At 42.4% G+C, this 22,163-nt stretch overlaps 1 protein-coding gene across 1 annotated transcript in view; it reads right to left on the bottom strand.

Annotated features, from left to right (window-relative positions):
• Positions 1-9,897: 9,897 nt before the first annotated feature.
• Positions 9,898-22,163, bottom strand: part of riox2 (ribosomal oxygenase 2) — a 65,086-nt gene continuing 52,820 nt past the window's right edge. The window contains exons 7-10 of the mRNA XM_080040584.1: positions 15,535-15,700; positions 15,301-15,389; positions 15,091-15,201; positions 9,898-10,211 (exon numbers count right to left, since the gene is read on the bottom strand). Coding sequence (XP_079896710.1) covers positions 10,059-10,211; positions 15,091-15,201; positions 15,301-15,389; positions 15,535-15,700 — 519 coding nt within the window. The 3' untranslated portion in view covers positions 9,898-10,058. The remainder of the gene's footprint in view (positions 10,212-15,090; positions 15,202-15,300; positions 15,390-15,534; positions 15,701-22,163) is intronic.

Raw genomic sequence — 22,163 nt, 5'->3', positions numbered from 1 at the left:
AAGCGAGCCTTCACGTGCGGAAGGGGGTTCACCCCGACGGCGAACAGCATCTCCCCTGAGCCGAACAGGAGGTGGAATTAAGAGATTAACGGCGATATTTTTTTTATGGCCCGATAAGAGTTTGGCGTTAACGCAGCCGTTAACGCCGTTATCGGCCCACCACTAGTATTAATATAGGTAAAACTGAAATTAAAGGCATTATTAAGCAAGTACTGATTAGGAAATGGCAAAAGCAGTGGGAGGAAGAGCGGAAAGGAAGATGGTTTTATAGAATCCAAAGGCAAGTGGGAGAAATGAGTTGTGGAGGGAAGAACAGAAGAGAGGAGTCGGTCCTATCACGACTGAGGTTTGGGCACACTGGTCTGAACAGTACACTGTTTTTAATAGGAAAGCACGAGACAGGCAGGTGTGAATGTGGGCAAGAAGAGACAGTAGAGCATGTAGTAATGCAGTGTGTGAGGTATGAGGAAGACAGAAGGCAGATGAGGGAAAAATTCAGAAAAGAAAAAGTAAGTTTTGATTTAATAGATATTTTACAAAAGAAGTCCAAAAAATGTCATCAAGTTCTATTTCATTTTCTTAGGGTTACCAATTTGTTTGTGAAAATATAGCTTCTTATTTGAAGTAGTATTATTATTTTTTATTTTATTTTTTATTTTATTTTATTTTATTTTTTTGAAGCGAGGTTGTCAATTATACCACACTCCTTACCAGTAGATGGCGGTAATGCATCTAAAAGTTGTTTGCCAACCGCCAAAAAACATTATACAAGAAGAAGAAGAAGAGGAGGGAGTGGCCGGGTCTGAAATGACATGAGAGTTAGAAAGGAAACCAGGGAAACAGACATATGAAAACAAACTAAATACTGGCTGAAGTTGTGACAATTATAGTTTTTTCGCTAAATCGCAAAACACTGCAAAACTGACTTTAATTTGGGCTCCCACATTTTTTGCACAATAGACAACAAACTTTAACCCAAACATCTACAGATGCGCACAACAAACAATTATTTTTAATAATTTAGCTAGGACCATCGATGACAAAACGGTAGCGCTTTGAATATTTGCATATTAGCTACGTTTTACGTAAATGCGCATAAATCCGAAACTATAAATCATATCCAAACTTTAGAGATATGTTTGTGCTATCCTTAGTAGCGTTCTCCAAAAGTTTCGATAAATGTATCCATAAAGGGGCGCCAAAACCACAAAGTTTATATCTCGTAATTGGCTGCATGACATTTCTTCAAACTCACGTATACCATACCTGAGTCTCCATATAAAATACATCACTCTTTACAAAGAGTCTCTTTACAGTGGAAAGGCTGACGATCTGTTTGAAAAAACTAGAAATACACTTGTTCTGTAAATTGAGCCAAAAATGACACATATGTTCATCCTATGGTTCTTAGGTTGGTACTACAGGTTTGTTAAATTCTCTGTGATTTTTTGCCTTTTGGTCTATAACTTCCAAACTGAACATCCCACATTCAGCCCAAAGGGGCAGGATTGCAACTTGATAATGTAGGGGAATTCATAAGGGTTAGATTTGGTCAAAGTCAAGAATATTATTAATTTCAATAAAATAATAATAGGGGAGAGTGGCCTAAGTTGTGGAACTTTTCACTCAAAGTGACTTTAAAGTAAGGCCTTGACAGTAAAGTCTCCAACTCAAATATGTACATATATTTCAGGGTGTTGTGCATCCCTGGCAATAAAAACTTTGGATCTGGAATAAACTGTTGAAGAAATATAGCTTTCGGAAAAAAAGTTATCTTGATGCACAACTTGCCCCCGGTGTGGTGTAAGTTGTGCGGTTGGAGAGAATACCATGGGGTGAATTGTGCCATTGATATATATCTCATAAACTGTAATGCAAGACAAATCCATTAGACAATCACTTATTTAAGGTGTATTTAAAGTAAATAGTTGACAAAGATTGAAGGACAATTTTCTTAAACAAGGCCTAGCAGATCTAATGGTTTTACCTGCAAAGCTCACAATGACAAAGTCACCATCATCATCTTTCTGGCCATCTGAACTCTCATCAGTGGTGTCGTTAAGTGGAATTGAGATCTTCTGAGCTACTGTAGACAATCACTTTCTTTTGGTGACCAGCGTATACAGCCATGCCACTGGCACAACTCTCAGAAATGTACTTTGCACTAGTTGCTCCGTGCTTGTGGAACCAACTGCCACCTGACATGTGATTCCCCTACATTTCTGCCTTTAAATCAAGGCTCAAAATCAGCATCTCCATAAAGCTTGTCAGCAGACGGAAGCATGAAGTGCACTGAAATCTCCTGATAGTTGGCTGTGTCGACTTGATAACACAGTGGACCAACACCAGCAGATGACATGGTGCCCCAAATCATCACTGACTGTTGAAATTTGACAGTGGTCTTCAAGCTACTTGGATTTTGTGCCTCTCCAGTCTTCCTCTAGTCTAGACAGTGGGACCTTTATTTCCAAATGAAACACAACATTTCATTAGGATCATTGATGATTTGGGGTGCCATGTCATCTGCTAGTGTTGGTTCAATGTGTTAACAAGTCGAAAGTCACCACAGCCATCTACCAGAATATTTTAGAGCACTTCATGCTTCTGTCTGTTGACAAGCTTTATGGAGATGACAATTTTCTTTTCCAGCAATACTTGACACCTGCCCACAGTGCCAGAAACCACTAGTAACTGGTTAGCTGACCATGGTATGACTGTGCTGGATTGGCCTAACAACTCTGCTGACCGTAACTCCATAGATAATCTATGGATTGTCAAGAGGCAGATGAGACACACCAGACCCAACAATACAGACGAGCTGAAGGCCACTATCAAAGCAACCTGGGCTTTCATAACACCTCAGCAGTGCCACAGAATGATCGTCAACATGCCATGCCGCATTAATGCAATAATTCATGCTAAATAAGATCCCAGACCAAGTATATAGTAGATGAATGAAAATACTCATAAAAAGTGCGACATTTCTGTATTATAATTTTTTTTGATTGGCCTTATGGAATATTCACATATTTTTAGATGGATTTTGGATTTTCATGAGCTGTAAGCCGAAATCCTGAAAAGTTAAACAAAAGAAATGCCTGAAATATCTCACTGTATGTCTAATACACCTAGAATATATGGAACTTTCACTTTTTTAATTAAAGCTCACATATTATACATTTTTCTGTCAATATCATATGGTCTTAGAGGTCCCTAATACGTTTTTCTTTAGTTGTTTGCTGAAAAAACCGTTCAGATCATTTATTGTAGTATGCCTCTATACCCTGATGTTCAGCTAATCTCACGATGGCCTATTTTTGAAACAGAGCTGCAGCTCCCCTCGTAAATATACAATCTATGAGCTTCCCCCGCCCCTCTCTGGAAGCGACGGGTCCATAGCCTGAAGTAGTAGCCTGTCCACAGTGCCTGTACTGGATGTTAACACGGATGCTAACGGCTAAAAATATCACGAAAATCAGTGAAAAAATTAGCTTCAAAGTTAGACTTAAGCTCTATTACCTTCCTATGCTTTGTCTGGCTAAAAACGAGGCATTTTTAGACTGCTGTGGAGAATATAAAGAGCTTTTTATGGGCAATATATCAATGCTTTTCCCGAAGCTAGCTCGGAAGCTAATGGCTAAAAATATCACGAAAATCAGTGAAAAAATGTGCTTCAAAGCTAGACTTCGACTCTATTACCTTCCTATGCTTTGTCTTGCTAAAAACGAGGCTTTGTCAGACTGCTGTGGGGAATATAAACAGCGTGTTATGAGCAAAAGCTGGTTGCTTGTCCCAAAGCTAATAGCTATACACCAGGCAGGCAAAAATACCAATAAAAACAATTATTTTAGTTTCACCGTTTAAAAAAAGCACAAGTAGCTTCCTATCCATTGTGTTATTAAAAACGAGGCATTAATAGACTGCTGTGGTTTTTCCATCGGATCTCGGGGCCGTGGACCAATAAGAAATGGGGGGGTGGGGGAGGGGGTGGGGTTATCATAGAATACTGCACAGTGGAAGTTTCTGGTTACTAATGTGGGGGGGAAGCATGGACATATAAAGAAAATATGGGGATGTGGCTGTGCCGACTGTGACGTAATAGTCGGCGAGAATTCTGACTCAAGTATATTGGGGGGAGGGGTGGGGGTTTCAGAAAGGGGGAGAGTGAGAAAAGGAGAGATTGTTATTTTTTTAATATTTTGGCAGTCTCTAGGCACACCGTGGACCCATGGATATGTTAGAACACATTTAAAAAGTGCATTTAGCATAATATGTGACCTTTAAATTAGATTTAAAAAAAGAGCTTTTCCATGATATTCTAATTTATTGAGCAGCACCTGTATACTGTAGCGACAATCACAACAATCAAACAATTCTCCAGGAAAGCAGGAGGAAAAACACAGTGAGCAGTTTGGCAAAATATGAAATGAATGCTGTCAGAATCACATTTAAAACAAGGAAAATCGACTCGTCAGTCGGTACCTTAACCTTAAGTTAATGTATGCCTAAAATAGATATCTATAACCTACTATATAGCCCAGACAAATGCCTACTTGAACCGTCTCCAACGATGATGAGCGAGGGAGGGGGAAAGTGCGATCGTGCTCCAAACGGCAGGTTAGAGGGAGGTCCTGCTTTTTGTGCCGGGGGAGCGATCTTGCTTCTTGGGAAAGACGGGGTTTGTCGCGGTCCGCTGGCTTGCTCCGGTGGTGGCACGGGCATCTTGGCGGAGGCTTCCGTGAAGGGAAGGCAGTTTACTGTCTGTTGCGCGCTGGAGCGCTCGGCTACTTCTCCGGCTGGGAAGGAGGCTGAGTTTCTGCAACCGTCAGGATAAAGTTGCAAACTTCCTTCGGATCCGGGAAGATAAAGACTGCACGCAAGCAATCTGTGACTCGTCCAGCGAGTGTGAAAGAAACCGGTAAAGCTCAGTTTTAAGTTTGCAAACACCCCCTTCGTGGATGGCTCCACTGCAAAAGGCAAGGATGTTGGGGTGTCAACTGGTTTTATCAGAGCAGGGTCACATGGTTGACTCGAAGATTTCAGCCAATGGTAGTTCCAAACCTTATCAGAATTGATGAAACAAGGCCTGGTTTCCTTTGTTGTATGACCTTTTGTTCTGGGGGGTTTGGCTCCAGAAAAACTCAAATCAAGGACTTAACAAGGGGACGTAGGCTTCTATTTTACTTTGTTGCATAGCGGTAGGCACAACAATAACGACCCAAAACACACCTTCAAACTGCCACTGCCTTGCTAAAGAAGTTGAGGGGAGAAAGGTGATGGACTGGCAAAGCATGTCTCCAGACCTAAACCCTATTGAGCATCTTTGTGGCATCCTCAAACGGAAGGGGGAGGAGCGCAAGGTCTCTAATATCCACCAGCTCCTTGATGTCATCATGAATGAGTGGAAGAAGATCCCAGTGGCAACCTGTGAAGCTCTGGTGAACTCCATGCCCAAGAGGGTTAAGGCAGTGCTGGAAAATAATGGTGGCAACACAAAATATTGACACTTTGGGCCCAATTTGGACATTTTCACTCAGGGGTTTTCTCACTTTTGTTGCCAGCAGTTTAGACATTAATGGCTGTGTGTTGAGTTATTTTGAGGGAACAGTAAATTTACACTGTTATACAAGCTGTACACTGACTACTTTACATTGTATCAAAGTGTCATTTATTCAGTGTTGTCCCATGAAAAGATATAATGAAATATTTTAAGAAATTTGAGGGGTGTAGGTGAGACCGACGCTAGTAGGCACACATTTTACTCTAGTGAGAATTGCTCATCACCTAAACATCTTTCAATAGTCATTCCTACATTAAATTGAAGCTTAATGTGTTGGCTTGAAATGTGTACCCCTCACTTTTTCTAACTTATTGTAATAAAGAATAAATTAATCATCAAAGACACCCTTACACATTGTGACAACCAACCCCATCAAGGGGTCGGTTGTCACAATGTTATCTTAATGGGAATACTCTTAAAAAGAAGGCGAGAAAGCAGAACTAAATTTGAAAGTGTAGTGTATAACATCATAACACATTGTAATGTTTATTGTTTAGCTAAGAAATGCCATTGAAATTAAATGCCAAAACTTCTGCTTTAACATAACTAAGACCGCCTGGCTCTTTCCCAAGCAAGACTGGTGTAAGCGTGTGTGTTGGGCTGCTGACAGGATGTAGGCCCTGTCGATCCTTGCATGTTCCATAGGATGTGCTGTGCATAACAGGATGAGCTGTATAGGCGCACAGGACATGCCAAAGATAGTGTGAAGCACAAAACAATAGCTTACACAAATAGTGTACACGTTTTAGATTCCTTATGTGTGTTATTCTACACGTGAGACAAGGTCCAGGGAAAGTACGTGGACCAATCAGACCAGCTCATTTTTGAGGTACAAGACACCCATTTTGGGGGAAAGAGTCAGTGGTTCTTGGGAGCATCGTTTAGACTTCAGCATTCCTCTCTGTTCTTTTAATTAGACTCTAAGTTCATTTTTAAAGTGATTGGCACGGTTTTTAGCTACAACCCATTCTCTGACTGCAGACTTGAGACTTGTTTTCAATAAAGAAAGTGTTTCCCTACCCTCCTCAATTTCTGCCTCGAGCTGATTTTTTCCATCACCTTAAACTACAACTTTTGATCAACCCCGAAATAAACCACAAAAGTTTAATTGACAAATAACTTAGGCCTACATAACTTAGGTTGCGTTCCGAATCGCATACTTTCTACTATATAGTATGTAGGAAATAGATTTAGGATTTTCCGATTCTTGTGGCCAGATTTAGGATGGTTAAAAGTACCCGGATGTCCTACTTCATGCGGCCAAGATTGTTAGTGTTGAAAACTGCATCCTATTTGGTCGATTCTGACCCACAATCCATTGCGCACGTGAAGTGACGTCACATCGACGAAGCCTCCTTATGAAAACAAACGGGGATGAGACGGATATAAGAGCAAGAGGCAAGATCAAGGCGCAATATTATGATGAAATAAGAGAGTAAAAGTATGTCCCAATAGTATGCCTACTGCATCCTAACTAGATTATTTTTATCATCGGATGTAGTATGTAGAATAGAAAAAAGAAAGAGTATGCGATTCGGAACGCAACCTTACTGTTTCTTCTTCTCCAGGGGTGGAGTGGACTGGGGTGCAGTAGCCTTGGCAGCTGGTCTAGTTCAGGATGCACTGGGTTGTTGTGATTTTGTTGCCCTTTTTTCTTTTGCATGCTAGCTGCCTTGTCCTGCTCTATTCTTTCCTTCTCTGGGGTGTCAGTGAGGATACAGCTTGACAATTTATTTCGTTATTGGTTTCCTTTTCTGGCTGCAGCCTTTGGCTAACATGTGACAACCAACCCCCCAAAAAATGTGACGACCAACCTCAACTTGAATTTCTTGCTAGCATCAAGGCCAACAACCATCTGACAATTAATTAGCTTGCTAACAACAATCTAAACATAGCTTGACCTTCACACTTTTTTAGGGTAACAAGTGTTTTGTTATAAACCCATTGTGTAAAAGCCTAGAAGAAAAATACTGAGGAGCTAAATATTTTCAATTTGACAGGAAAAACACAAACAGTCCTCCCACCTCAAATTCAGCAGTCTAACTCCAAGGGAGACTATGTAGGTGACCTCTGATCCCAATTCTGGATTTTTACATACCAAAATTTCACAGACAGCGCCTTCTGGTTTCCGAGATATGATTGCGACAACCAACCCGTATGACATATAACCCCGTTCTCCCCTACTCACTTTTGTGAGATACTGTATATATTATAATTCTCTTGAGGAAATTAAGGGCAGGGGCTTATACCCCCGTCTGTGTGCCGGTGCCAGATGTCAGCGATCTTATGACTGCTGAAAGTGCACCCTCCTCTGCTGCAGCTACTGTATACATTATTGAAGAATATTTTGGTTCAAACCTCAAAGGGGTCTGGGTTTAACTTGCTAGAATGACAAGGGTTTAAATTTCTTACTGTGAATGCAGTAATTGATGTTGATTTGTCTCATAATATGTTAAAGGCATAATATTGCAGGTGATTCCTAAAAAAATCACAATAAAAAACTATCACACCAAAATTATCCGTCCCAATTATCACTTATGCCCTACTAAAATAGTTTTGGTTTATCTGCTGACTGTATTTTGCATCACTAGCATTAGTTGGTTGTGTTTTGCTCCACCTAGTGGAGGTCCTGGGAAAGTTTTGTATTCGCTTCATTTAGCGGAAAATATCTCAACTGTTATAGACTAATATGACCCCATTGAACAACATGGGATGTGTGACAAAATCTGTATCCGGGGCGAAAGTCCTGAAAATGACCACAACAGGTTACACTAGTATCACATTATGTGGTTAATGGGACTTTTTCCCCCCTTTATAGACATCCTCATACTTTTTTACCAGATTAATCTTCATATTATGAGAAATATTTTTTGTATTAGGCTTAGTCTAAAACATTTAATAAAATATGCAAATTAGGCAATATCTCATTCAATATGGGTATACAGTACGTAATAGGTTGACAGTTTTTTTTTGCCATTTTCATTACATATCAAATCAGAATGTTTACACTCATCATCAATCATTGTCTCTGTGAACATTGTGATCCCCTCAGAAAATCTGTAACTTCAAGGGTTTATATGTACGCATATTTAATGAGATATTGGCTAATTGCAGATTTTATTACATTTTCTAAGACAAAGTGTAATACAAAAAGTATTTCTCTTAATATGAAGATTAATCTTGTAGAGATGTATGAGGATATCTATAAAGGAAAAGTCCCATTCACCACGTAGTGTGACACTAGTGTAACCTGTTGTGGTCATTTTCAGGACTTTCGTCCCGGGTAGAGATTTTGGCACACATCACGTTATTCAATGGGGTCATATTAGTCTATACCAGTTGAGATATTCTCCGCTTAATGAAGCGCATACAAATCGTATCCAGGACATCTACTAAAGGGTTATAGGCTACGCATATTTAATGAGATATTGCCTCATTTGCATATTGTATTTAATTTTTTAGACAAAGTGTAATTATAAAAGTATTTCTCTTAATAACAGGATTCATCTTGTAAAAAAGTATGAGGATATCTATATAGGAAGAACAAAAAGTCCCATTCACCACGTAGTGTGATACTAGTGTAACCTGTTGTGGCCATTTTCAGGACTTTCGTCCCGGTTAGAGATTTTGGCACACATCACATGTTGTTCAAGGGGGTCATATTAGTCGAGATATTCTTTGCTCAAAGAAGTGCATACAAATTGTATCTAGGACCTCTACTAAAGGGTTTATATAGGCTATGCATATTTAATGAGATATTGCCTCATTTGCATATTTTATTACATTTTTTAGACAAATTGTAATACAAAAAGTATCCCTCTTAATATGAAGATTAATCTGGTAAAAAAGTATGAGGATATCTATAAAGAAATAAAAAAAAGTCCCATTCAACACATAGTGTGATACTAGTGTAACCTGTTGTGGTCATTTTCAGGATTTTCGCCCCGGACAGAGATTTTGTCACACATCCCATGTTGTTTAATGGGGTCATATTAGTCTATAACAGTTGAGATATTCTCCACTAAATGAAGCGCATACAAATCTTACCCAGGACCGAGACTAACCTCCCCTGCTCCTCCCGATACCACTTTTTTTGTGTGACCCTATACTTTGTTCTTTTTAAGGAATATCCTGCATATTATGCCTGGAAGAAAACAACAGCAACAGGCTTAATTTTGTCAGAGACTGTGAAAGAAATGCTGAATAAGATATTTTATTGAATCACAGAAGCCAGTGGAACAGAAGCTAGCATTGGATGTGACTTCAGGACTTCAACAAGTCTACTGAAGTCATTAATTTAAATGGAACAGCTTTGAAGAATATGTAATAATCTTGGTGACAAAAAGGAACATATGCATTGCTGGAGCAGCTTTTATTCAGGGAGAGGTACAGAAAAACACAATTAGGCAAAGAAAAATATTTAGAGGTGTTCAAATGAACAGATGTGGATCTAATACTTCAATTCACACTTTTAATTATGTTTTGACATAGTGGTGTACTATAACACAACCAACAGGCTCTCACTCCAAAGAGCCAGGACCAGACTCAGCTTGTCCTCCTGTGTGGGCAACTGGAGCTGCTCCACAGCCAGCTGCTCCACCTGATGGAGCTGCCGCAGGGCATGGAGGTGGGATAGTGGGAACTGCAATCCCTGCAGGGAAAAATACACATGGCAATGGGTTTTGACAACATAACAGTCAATACACGGGCTGTAGATACATCAAGGACTGTGCAATGCTAGTACACTACCTTGGTGCAAAAACAGTGCTTCAGGGGATAATGTTGTCCCTTTCACACAGACACAAAATCGGAGCTAGTTCGGAGCTAGAGCCAGTTTTTTGGTTTCACATCGCCAGAGCCGGCTCCGGGCTGGAAAAACTGGTGCCAGCCCAGCTCCAAAAATGTGGACCGCCTACGTCAGGGGCCGGGGAATGAATTATCCTGACCAACCAGACCAACTCAAACCTCATGCCCGCCATATTTAAAAACACAGCTACTACGAAATGTAAACACAACATAATTACCGAACGTAGCGATCAAATCGACCGGCGAAAATACGCTGTATGGCTCCTGTTAGGTTAACAAAGCAAAGCAAGAGGCAACACGTGTAAAATAAGACGTATCCGCCGCTGTTGTTGTGCTTAAAGCTAGCCACGAGAGCAGCGACGTACACAGACGACGTATACAGTAACGTCATGATGTTGCTCTCTTGCCGGCTCCATGGCTGGCTCTGGTCGGTGTGAAACCAACTGGTTCATAACTGGTATTAGGCTGTAACCAGTTTTGAACTGGCCCCAGCACTAGCCCGGAGCTTGCTGTTGGTTCCTGTTGGTGTGAAAGGGGTGTGTGTGTCCACTGCAATTATTTAGCAAAAGTAAAATCAATATTTCTTATTAGTTAATTATAAAACTGGTCATTGTAGTTTTTATAAAGTCACTCAAACAATAGTTAAGTTGTTGGGGACTATTAGAACTAGTTCCAGGAACTAGGAACCTTTACTCGAAGTAAGCGTGTTTCCACCGCAGTACCGAGGGTCTAAACTGTAGTTCCTGGAACCTTTCTTACCCCAGAAAAAGATCCTGCTCGGGGGGTAGGACTTTAAAAAGGTTCAGGAACCTTTGGGGCGGGGCTGCAATGCTTAAGATGTTTGTTCGGTCGAGTTGCCTACTCGCAGTTTTTTACCTACGATGTTTAAATCTCCTGGTTTGAATTTAATCAATTTGCTATCATTTGCAATGTAATAAGAAGCGATTAACAACAGCACAACATGAGTGTCCTCCGTACTATCGCCCGGGCCACACATCATACATCTGCTGCGATCTGTTTGCCTTTTTTACGGCGAACGTGTTACCAATATAGCAGCCGTTTGTACAGTCTATGGTGCAGCCGCACAGCAACACTTCAGCTCAGTAGTCTCGCCTTTTAAAATAAACTGACTATTTCCCATTTCACCCCACTATTGTAAATGAAATTGAATGTGTCTTGTTCTTGTGTTTTTTATTATTGTTGATTTTGTTTTTAACTCTGCCTGTAAGGTGACCTTGGGTGCTATGAAAGGGACCCTCAAATAAAACGAATTATTATTATTATTATTATTATTAATAAACTACAGTGCATGAATGTTTATGGTAATGAAGTAAACTGTCAACCAGTTCAAAGGTGGGGCTCAGTTAATGTTTTTTTTGTTGCAGTAACAATCTCAGGCTTTGATAACACACACTACTTGTTAATAGGACACTTATATTGTTGTTTAGGTTTCTTTCATGTGAATTATTGACATAAGAAAAAAGATAAAAAATTACCAGTCCTATGTATGTCCATGTACAAACACACATCACGATTACGAGTAGATTAATTGTACAGCACAAAAAAACGGTCAGTCTGTACTCTGTAGACAAGGTGGGGGACTGGCATTGTATAGGCGGCCACCTAAGCCATAAACCCTGGAGTGATATTAATATAGCCTATCGCTTTCTACATATCCACGTTTATGCAGGTTGAACAGGTGTATAGAAAGAGTTTGGGCATTTACTTTTGAAGATTTAAGGTAAGGTTTAAATTTGTTCATGAAATATGGTCTGGATGTTGAGTATATGTCAGTTAGGGACTTAATGAGTAAAAGTCAATAATAAAGCTGTATAAAGAAAATTGTACGTAGGGATGGGAATTGATAAGAATTTAACGATTCTGATTCTGCTTATCGATCCGATTCCTTATCGATTCTCTTATCGATTCTCATTGTGTGAGAAAATACAGTCATATGAAAAAGTTTGGGAACCCCTCTCAGCCGGCATTATAATTGACTCTGCTTTCACACAAAAAATATAAAAGTGGTATGTCTTTAATTTACCAGGAACAGCTAAGTACTGGGATGTTTTCCAAACAAAGATTTTTTGAAAAGCAGTATTTGGTTGTATGAAATAAAATAAAATGTGAAAAACTGGCTGTGCAAAAATATAGGAACCCTTGTGGTTTTGTTGATTTTAATGCCTGTAACAGCATGTAAAACTGATGACTTTAAACACAAAGTTGGTTGGATTATGTTGTTAAGCCTTGAACCTCATAGAAATGTATGTTTAATCATGAGAAAATGTATTTTAGGTGCCTAAATGCAAGTTGCACTTCTCTTTGACTCTCTGCTGAAGTGAGACAGAATGGGATCATCAAAACAGCTCCCAAAAGATCTGAAAAACAAAGATTGTTCATTGTCATGGTTTAGGGGAAGGCTGCAAGAAGCTTTCCCAAAGGTTTCAATTGTCAATTTCGACTGTAGGGAACGTTGTCAGGAAATGGAAGGACACAGGCATAGTGGCAGTTAAACCCAGGCATGGCAGACCAAGAAAAAAACAGGAGCGGCATAGGTGGAGGATTGTGAGAATGGTTGCACACAACCCACAGATCACCTCCAAAGACCTGCAAGAACATCTGGCTGCAGATTGTGTATCTGTACATCGTTCAACAATTCAGCGCAATTTGCACCAAAACATTTGCTTTTTATAAAGACCAAATAACTTAATTTTTGTCTCATCAGTCCAAAGCATTTTCTTCCAATATGAAGCTGGCTTGTCTAAATGAGCTTTTGCATACTCCATGCAACTGTATCTGTGGCGTGGGCGCAGAAAGGGCTTCCTTCTCATCACCCGGCCATACAGATGTTTTGGTGCAAATTGCACTGAATTGTAGAACCATGCACAGATACACAATCTGCAGCCAGATGTTCTTGCAGGTCTTTGGAGGTGATCTTTGGGTTGTGTGCAACCATTCTCACAATCCGCCGCATATGCCGCTCTTGTACTTTTCTTGGTCTGCTAGACCTGGGTTTAACTGCAACTGTGCCTGTGTCCTTCCATTCCCTGACAACGTTCCTTACAGTAGAAATTGACAATTGAAACCTTTGGGAAAGCTTCTTGTAGCCTTCCCCTAAACCATGACAATGAATAATCTTTGTTTTTAAGATCTTTTGGGAGCTGTTTTGATGATCGCATTCTGTCTCACTTCTGCAGAGAATCAAAGAGAAGTAGAACTTGCATTTAGGCACCTAAAATACCTTTTATCATGATTAAACAGACCTTTATATGAGGTTCAAGGCTTAACAACATAATCCAACCAATTTTGTGTTTAAAGTCCTCAGTTTTACATGCTGTTACATGCATTAAAATCAGCAAGACCACAAAGGTTCCCATATTTTTGCACAGCCAGTTTTTCACATTTTATTTAATTTCATAAAACTAAATACTGCTTTTCAAAAAATCTTTGTTTGGAAAACATCCCAGTACTTAGCTGTTCCTGGTAAATGAAAGACATACCACTTTTATCTTTTTTGTGTGAAAGCAGAGTCAATTATAATGCCGGCTGAGAGGGGTTCCCAAACTTTTTCATATGACTGTAAGTACAAATTTGTTTATTTGTATTAACCTGCTTAAATATCTGATCAGAAGTGTGTCTAGTGTGTGCAAAGATTATCAAGAGTAGCCTACTTTAGGATTAGGAAATTGTCAATTTTCACATTAATTGGTCCGGACAAAAAAAAAAGTTTGCCTTTTTAAGCCCAAATGCCATTATGTTCCCTAAAAACACAGACTGAAAACAGTCAAGGAAGAGCTTGTGCCTTTTGGAATATTAACTGTGCTCATTTGCATTCAACTTGAAACAAAATTCAACTGACATAAAAAAAAAATACAAAGAAGTATTCTGTAAAGATAAGACCAACTATCAACTTTGGCAAATTAACCATTTGTTTGCATAAAAAATATCATGTATGCCCTCTCAGGAAGGATACAAGATCTTTTATGTAGGCCTACATGCTGTTCTAATGTGCAGCACGCTGTTTATTATTAATATAACGGCCCGTCATCAGACACATTTGCACATCAAGTTAACCAAGTCTTTTTTTTTGTATGGGCAGAGATCATTATTTTAAGAGTGTAGTTACAAAGTTTCTTGTTTAACTTTAGTGTAGGCTACCGTTTTCTTTATCACCGGACCGCCGTGTTCCGCTGTGTGTTGTTTTGGGTTCGTCTCAACCACCGTGCGTGAAGGGTGCATTAGCTGACGGTAGGAAAAAGAAAAAGGCTCTCGCCTTTTAATCTCTCTTCCTTTTTTTATAAGCCCGCCCGCTGTTTATTATTAATATAACGGTCCGTCATCAGACACATGTGCCGGATGGTTTTTGCACATCGATTGCTCCATCAAGTTATCCAAGTCAGTGCTTTTTGTATGGGCAGAGATCGTTATTTCAAGTGTGTCTTTATGAAGTTTATTGTTAAACTTAAGTGTAGACTATTATTTCCTTATCACCGGACCGCCGAGTTCCGCTGTTTGTTGTTTTGGGTTCGTCTCCACCCGCCGTGCGTAAAGGCAGCATTATAACAGCTGACGGGAGGAAAAAGAAACAAACCAGCTGACGAACGTGGGTAGCCTAAACACTGCGGGGCTTAAGGCAGCGGTCAAGGTATGTCACTTTCCCAACCCCTTTCTTTAAAAAGAGTGAATAAGAATAAACACTCCATGGAAAACAGCAAACAGCTTACCCTGGAGATCATCTCTTCTTCTTCTTCATCGCAACTTTCACCCATCATGTGACTGCTCCGCTTGTTCTTTAGAGAATGTAAGACAAAGACTACAAGCTCTGTGGCTGTATCCTGCAACACACACACATGCACACGTTTGACTCGCTGTGTCAGGATGCTAGGAAACCAAACACTGAGCTTCCTACAGAATTAAAGCCTTAATAGACTTACGGTTCTCTCTTGGCTGGGCTCCACTGTTATGACCATGTGGTCCTTAAACCTCAAACACACCTTATCCGTCAAGGCAGGAATTTTCCCAGCTGTGAGACACAGCCACACATACACAAGTTTACTATGCATTGCATATATAGGCAAAACAGAGAATAAATTATATTAATATGTAGTATAAAGTCCCCTGTACATATTAGAACATATACAAATACAAATAACCATAAACAAACTCACATGGTAAACACAGCTGCTGCTGGCTGTACGGTGGCAGCCTGTTCATGATGAAATCTCTCTTCATGTGAGTGGATCGAACTTCCTGCATCCCTGTTTCCATTTCATTAGCTAGGGATCTGAGTCCAGCGGCCAGCCGCATTCTGGTGTCCACACCTTCACTGCTACCCTAAACAGAAAAATAAGACCAAAAAACTCAGACAGAATCAGTGTGAAAACTAAAACAATTTCCAAGTTTAAAACATTTTTTTGAGTTCCTAGTCTTAAAATAGTTATGAGCATTTGATTAATATCCTGAATATTTTTCTGGAGAGAGAGACTCCTCTTTCTCGCTTGAATTGGAGTGAAAGGGAAATATATTTCTGGTTCCAGGACTTGCATTTCCAAACTTGGCTGCTAAACCCTTGTTGCATGCAACAGCTTGCTCTGATCTTGGGGGCCTGTTATATACAGAAAAAAATACAGACAACCCAAAAACATACATTCAATTTCAAATTCAAACATTGCATTGAGGTAAATGTTTTTTACATTGTGATGCCCCCGATGGGTTGGGCTCATAGATAGTATATAATATGGATGTATCATCCGCGCTGACCTCAGTTATTCACACAGCATCCAATAATCCTGGTTTATGCGCGTCGCCATCTTATGAGATTTTTACTCCGCCTCACGTCGGGGGGAGGGAGATACGCCCATCTAGCTTACGTATACCTCCGAGGCAAAGTGAGGGACAACGGGCGGCGAGCTGTCACTCAAGAGATTGCGCCAATACATTTTAACCTCCAAAAGAATAAAAACTAGCCTGCTAGAAAAAAATTCACCCCCCTCAGTGTTGTCATTGAGATATGACCTAAACATACAGACTAGAATGGTTTTGTGGACCGCGTCCGTTTAATAACGTGCATAAATTATAGCTTATTACAGCGATCCGGAAACTCCATGCACTTACTCACAAGGGCGATGCAAACAAACTCAGGGAAAGCACGTCTCAACCGTGAAATGATACTGCGGCAACTTGCACGCTCACACAACAGAGAGAGAAAGAAAAGGAAACTTCACTTAACAGACGCTCCGGCTGACTGACGTCATCCACACTGAATAAAACATCTTAAAACACTATAAGAAATAACAAACACTGTAACCTATAAAAACGAAACCCACCCGGTCTCCTCACTAGCAGTTTGGGTATGGAGCCAGGGGTGCCTTCGGATTACACAGTTTATTCAATCAATTCATAGTAATGCACCGCATTTAACGTTCAGTAACGATAACGGCGTTGTAACGACGGAAAAAGTAATTCGTTAGATTACCCCGTTACTGGAAAAATAACTGCATTACCTAACGCCGTTATTTTAAACGGCGTTATTCCCAACACTGCTAACAAGTGAGTCAAATAAAAATTGCTCAGTCTTGGTTCCACCCCCAGTGGCCACCGGTTCCACCCCCAGTGGCCACCGGAAGGTACTACAATTTTGGTCACTTCCTTATTGGATGCTGGTAAAAATCGCTGAGGTTGGGGCTTGGTTGGGCTCAAAGTCTTTGGTCAATGAGTAATGGGGACTAGCTACTTAGCCCCGCCCCTGCAAATACATTTTTGTTGGTGTTTTTCAACTGATCCTGGTCATTTATAATAGAAATACATATCTCAGTCTACCAAATTTAGTGTTAATAGATTTAAAATCCAAAAAGTAGTATTTATCAGATTATACAAATTAGCAGAATATCCTTCATGGCACATGTTAACAGAATTTTATTTCCCTAATGATTGTATAATATTTTAATGCTTCAACATCCATGCTATTTGCTGTAAACCCTATCCCAGTAACTGTATCCTTGAGCGTCAAGGTTTTGGCCTTGCACAGCTATGCAACGTGCTCATTTTCACAAGGACATTGTATGAAGGATTAACACCTGCTTTGATAACGCACAAACCAGATGTAACGCATACACATCTTGGGGATATAAAGCTTCTGATATTTTGTTCATTCTTTGTCTCAATCATGTAGTCCCAACCATGTAACACTTGATGCATGTTGATTCCCTTGCTTTGCTCGCAAGTAAAAATCTACCAGACTTTGAAGATGCCTGACTCAGATTCCTTATTGAAACACTTGGGTTTTAATACATGAGCTATCAGAATTCTACTGACAGCACACTTTTATGGTCCAAGAGGCTTTAATGTAAGGCACATTAAGTTGGACTTGTGTGATAAGTCTCATTGTAAGAGCCATTGACCCTCTTTCTTGTTTGTTTGTATTGTTTGTAAATGCACTACTTGATCGCCAGGTGGCGGGACTGTACCGGATGCATAGGTTACTAATTAGGCGTAGCAGACGCCAGCCGTGCTTGCATGCCGGGAGGCAAAATTGTAATGACTTGGCGTGGGGGGAGGGGGGTTTGGGGCACAGGTGCGGACCCAGGGGTGTCTTAAAGTTATCCCCGGAGGGATAACCACAAAATCGCACAAGCGACTACAGGGGAGGGGGGAGAAAACAAAAAGCACAAGGCTACCTTTTAATAACCAAACTAAAGTCAGAACCAAACCACTGCTGCCAAGCAGCTGAACGAAAGACAAAAACTTGAACAATTCCTTTTTCTAACTCAGAGGGCACTCAGAGTGAACCTCTCACCATCGCATAGAGCAAACAATGAGCAGCACAGAGCACTGGGGTCTCAGGGCAGATATAACCTCTTCACACCTGGGCTCAATCAGCCAATCAGTGCACACACACCTGATTGCAGTCAGTGAATCAGTCACCGTTCTCACGGAGGCGAAACACTCCGTCTCCTCACAGGATCCCCCCTCTAAGGAACGGCACCTGACGTTCCCACAGGATCCCCAGGCTGGAGGCGGCGAAAGTCCCGGATCAGAGTTGGGTCCAAAATGTCCCTAGCTGGGACCCAGGCACGCTCCTCAGGCCCATATCCCTCCCAGTCCACCAGGTACTGAATCCCACGTCCCACACGACGACTGTTCAATATCCGCCGAACCGTGTACGCTGGTTGACCCCCAACCAGCCTGGGTGGAGGCGGAGGCCTCTCTGGAGGTGCCAGTGGACTGGAGCCGACCGGCTTAAGGCGGGAAACATGAAACGAGGGGTGGATTCTCATTGACCGGGGAAGCAGAAGGCGAAAAGTGACAGGGTTAATCCTTCGAATGATCTTGAAGGGACCAACGAAACGTGGCGCCAATTTGCGAGACTCAACCCGCAGTGGGAGGTCCTTTGTGGAGAGCCACACCCTTTGACCAACCCGATAGTTCGGGGCTGGGCGGCGATGCTGGTCAGCATAGTGCTTCTGCCGTGCCACAGCCTGTTGAAGAGAAGCACGAACACGCCTCCAGGTAGCACGACACCGCTGGACAAACTGAGCCGCCGAAGGCACCCCTACCTCCCTCTCCTGTTCTAGGAACAACGGTGGCTGATATCCATACTGACACTCAAAAGGAGAGAGACCAGTGGATGCATTCTTTAAAGTGTTATAAGAATACTCAGCCCACACCAGTTGTTCGCTCCACGTGGTAGGATTGGAGGACACCAGGCAACGAAGTGTTCTCTCGAGTGTCTGATTGGTGCGCTCAGTCTGACCGTTGGTCTCGGGGTGAAACCCTGACGAGAGACTAGCCGAAGCACCCACAAGGGAACAAAATGCCTTCCAGAAACGGGAAGCAAACTGGGGACCTCGGTCAGACACAATGTCCTGGGGGAGGCCGTGGTAGCAAAAGACATGCTTGACTACAAGTCGGGCGGTCTCTAGGGCAGAAGGAAGCTTAGGGAGCGGGATGAAATGGGCTGCCTTAGAGAACCGATCTACTACGACCATAATGACAGTGAACCCTTTCGATGAGAGTAGTCCTGTAATAAAATGCAGGGCCACATGAGACCAAGGGCGTTTCGGGATAGGTAAGGACTGGAGCAGACCGGCAGGCGGCTGTTGTGACGTCTTGTTTTGGGCGCAAATGGTGCAAGCCGCCACAAACTCGCTCACATCTACCGCCATCCGGGGCCACCAGAATCTCTGTTTGAGAAAAGCAATAGTGCGACGAACACCAGGGTGATTGGTGAGGCGTGAAGAGTGACCCCACTGAAGAACCTGTGGTCGCACTCCTGCTGGAACATACTGACAGCCTGGGGGCCCCCCACCTGGGTCGGGCTCCTGCTGTTGAGCCCCCTGAACCACTGTGTCAATCTCCCAGGTGATTGGGGCAAGGATGCGAGTGAGGGGCACAATGGGCTCTGGAGAACTGTCACGACCTGAACACTCATATCGTCGAGATAGGGCATCCGGCTTCAGATTCTTCGAACCTGGACGGTATGAAAGATTGAAATCAAACCTGTTGAAAAACAGGGCCCAGCGAGCTTGGCGAGGATTTAAGCGTTTGGCCTGCTGGATATATGCCAGATTCTTATGGTCTGTCCAGACCTGAAACGGATGCTTGGAACCTTCAAGCCAATGGCGCCACTCCTCCAGGGCCAACTGCACGGCCAGCAGCTCCTTGTTACCCACATCGTAATTTCTCTCGGCTGGTAGAAGACGCCGAGAGAAGAATGCGCAAGGGTGGAGCTTTTTGTCCTTTGGAGAACTTTGGGACAAAACCGCCCCCACTCCCACATCTGAGGCATCCACCTCGACGACAAATGGTATGGAGGGGTCTGGGTGAATCAGGACCGGTGCGGTGGTAAACTTTCTCTTAAGTTCCGTAAATGCCTTCTCCGCCCCTGGGGACCAATGAAATCGTGAAGGCGGGCCCTTTACCAGTGCTGAAATAGGGGCAGCAATCGAGCTAAAGCCCCTAATGAAGCGTCGATAAAAATTAGCGAACCCCAAAAAGCGCTGAACGTGTCTGACAGAGTCAGGTTGAGGCCACTCTTGCACCGCTTTGACCTTGCTTGGGTCCATTCTGACACTGCCCTGCTCCACAATGTACCCCAGAAACTTGACTGTGGGGGCATGGAAGACACATTTCTCCGCCTTGACAAAGAGTTGGTGCGCCAACAACCTCTGGAGAACCCTCTTAACATGAGACACATGCTCCAGATAGGACTTTGAAAAAATCAAAATGTCATCCAAATACACATAGACAAAATGTTCAAGCATCTCCCTGAGGACATCATTGACCAACGCCTGGAAAACTGCGGGAGCATTCGAAAGTCCAAAGGGCATGACCAGATATTCATAGTGCCCCCGTGAAGTGTTGAACGCCGTTTTCCACTCATCTCCCTCTCGTATGCGCACCAGATTATAGGCGTTCCTAAGGTCCAACTTGGTAAAAAACAATACACTCTGAAGTTGTTCAAATGCCGTGGACATGAGAGGGAGTGGGTAGCGATTTTTAACGGTGATGCTATTTAGGCCCCTGTAATCAATGCAGGGTCTAAGCCCCCCATCTTTCTTCCCCACAAAGAAAAACCCGGCTCCAGCTGGAGATGTAGAGGGGCGAATGAAACCTGCAGCTAAAGCCTCATCAATATTTATTTATTTATTATTCTTTCGGACAATTCCACACAATACACAATTTTCTCTTGCAAATATTCATACATCATACTTTGTGTTGTCCGAAGGGAGACGGAAGAAGCCAAAGGCTTATCAGGTCCCGCCCCCATTATAGCCCGCCATAGCTGATGTTTCAGGTTGTGATAACGAATACAGGCGGCCCCTGGGGGGCGTAGTGCCTGGGAGGAGATCGATGGAACAATCATACGGCCTATGCGGAGGAAGGGTGGAAGCCTTCTGTTTACTGAAGACCTCACTAAGTTCAACATACTCTGCCGGAACCCCACTGGGAAGATTAGACACAGAAGACGAAGAGTCGGAAGGAGTCACGGGCTCAAGAGCCCCAAGAGTCAGGGGAACACTGGGGGTAGCACAGGTGAGGCCTAATGAACTGGGAGTCTTTGAGGCAGAGGAGGTGGTAGCAGCAGGAGGCCCCAGGCCCAAAGGTTGGAGTCGCACCAAGTCTGAGTCCCTCATGTGAGAAGCACAGTCTGGGCCCCAGCTCAGCACCTGCCCCGCCCTCCAATTGATGTGGGGGTTGTGTTCCTTGAGCCATGGGTGTCCCAGAATGAGGGGTAACTGAGATGTATCAATAAGAAAAAACTTAATCGCTTCCGTGTGATTGTCAATGCGAATGCAAATCGGGCAGGTGACCTTCTCAACCCTACCCTTACCCAACGGTCGCCCATCCACTGCGGTGATTGCAAGTGGACAAGGAAGATCAAAAATTGGTAGTTTGAGATTACGGGCCAGGGTTGAGTCCATAAAACTACCTGCTGCTCCTGAATCAACAAATGCCGAAAAAGTGCGCCAGTCTCCATCCCAAAATAACTCAAAGGGCAAGTAAGTGTGATTATCCACACAAGGGGAAATATTAAGACTCGGCGAGGCCTCCCCACGGTCTGCAGAGTCTACTCGTTTCCCTGCATACCGGGTTTTTGCATTGAGGGGCACTGGCGAATGAAGTGACCTCCCCTGCCACAGTATAGACAAGCTCCACTGCTCATACGTTTCTGTCTCTCCGCAGAGGTAAGCCGTGTGCGTCCTATCTGCATGGGTTCATGATCATCATTTCTAAGGGGCCCCTTAGGCAAGTTAGTTGTTTCACAAGAGTTGCTGGACTCCTCAGACATAGGGCG

This window comes from Ammodytes marinus (assembly GCF_949987685.1).
Source record: "Ammodytes marinus genome assembly, chromosome: 14".
In the NCBI taxonomy this organism is placed as follows: domain Eukaryota; kingdom Metazoa; phylum Chordata; class Actinopteri; order Uranoscopiformes; family Ammodytidae; genus Ammodytes; species Ammodytes marinus.
This window is presented reverse-complemented; position numbering and strand designations above follow the sequence as displayed.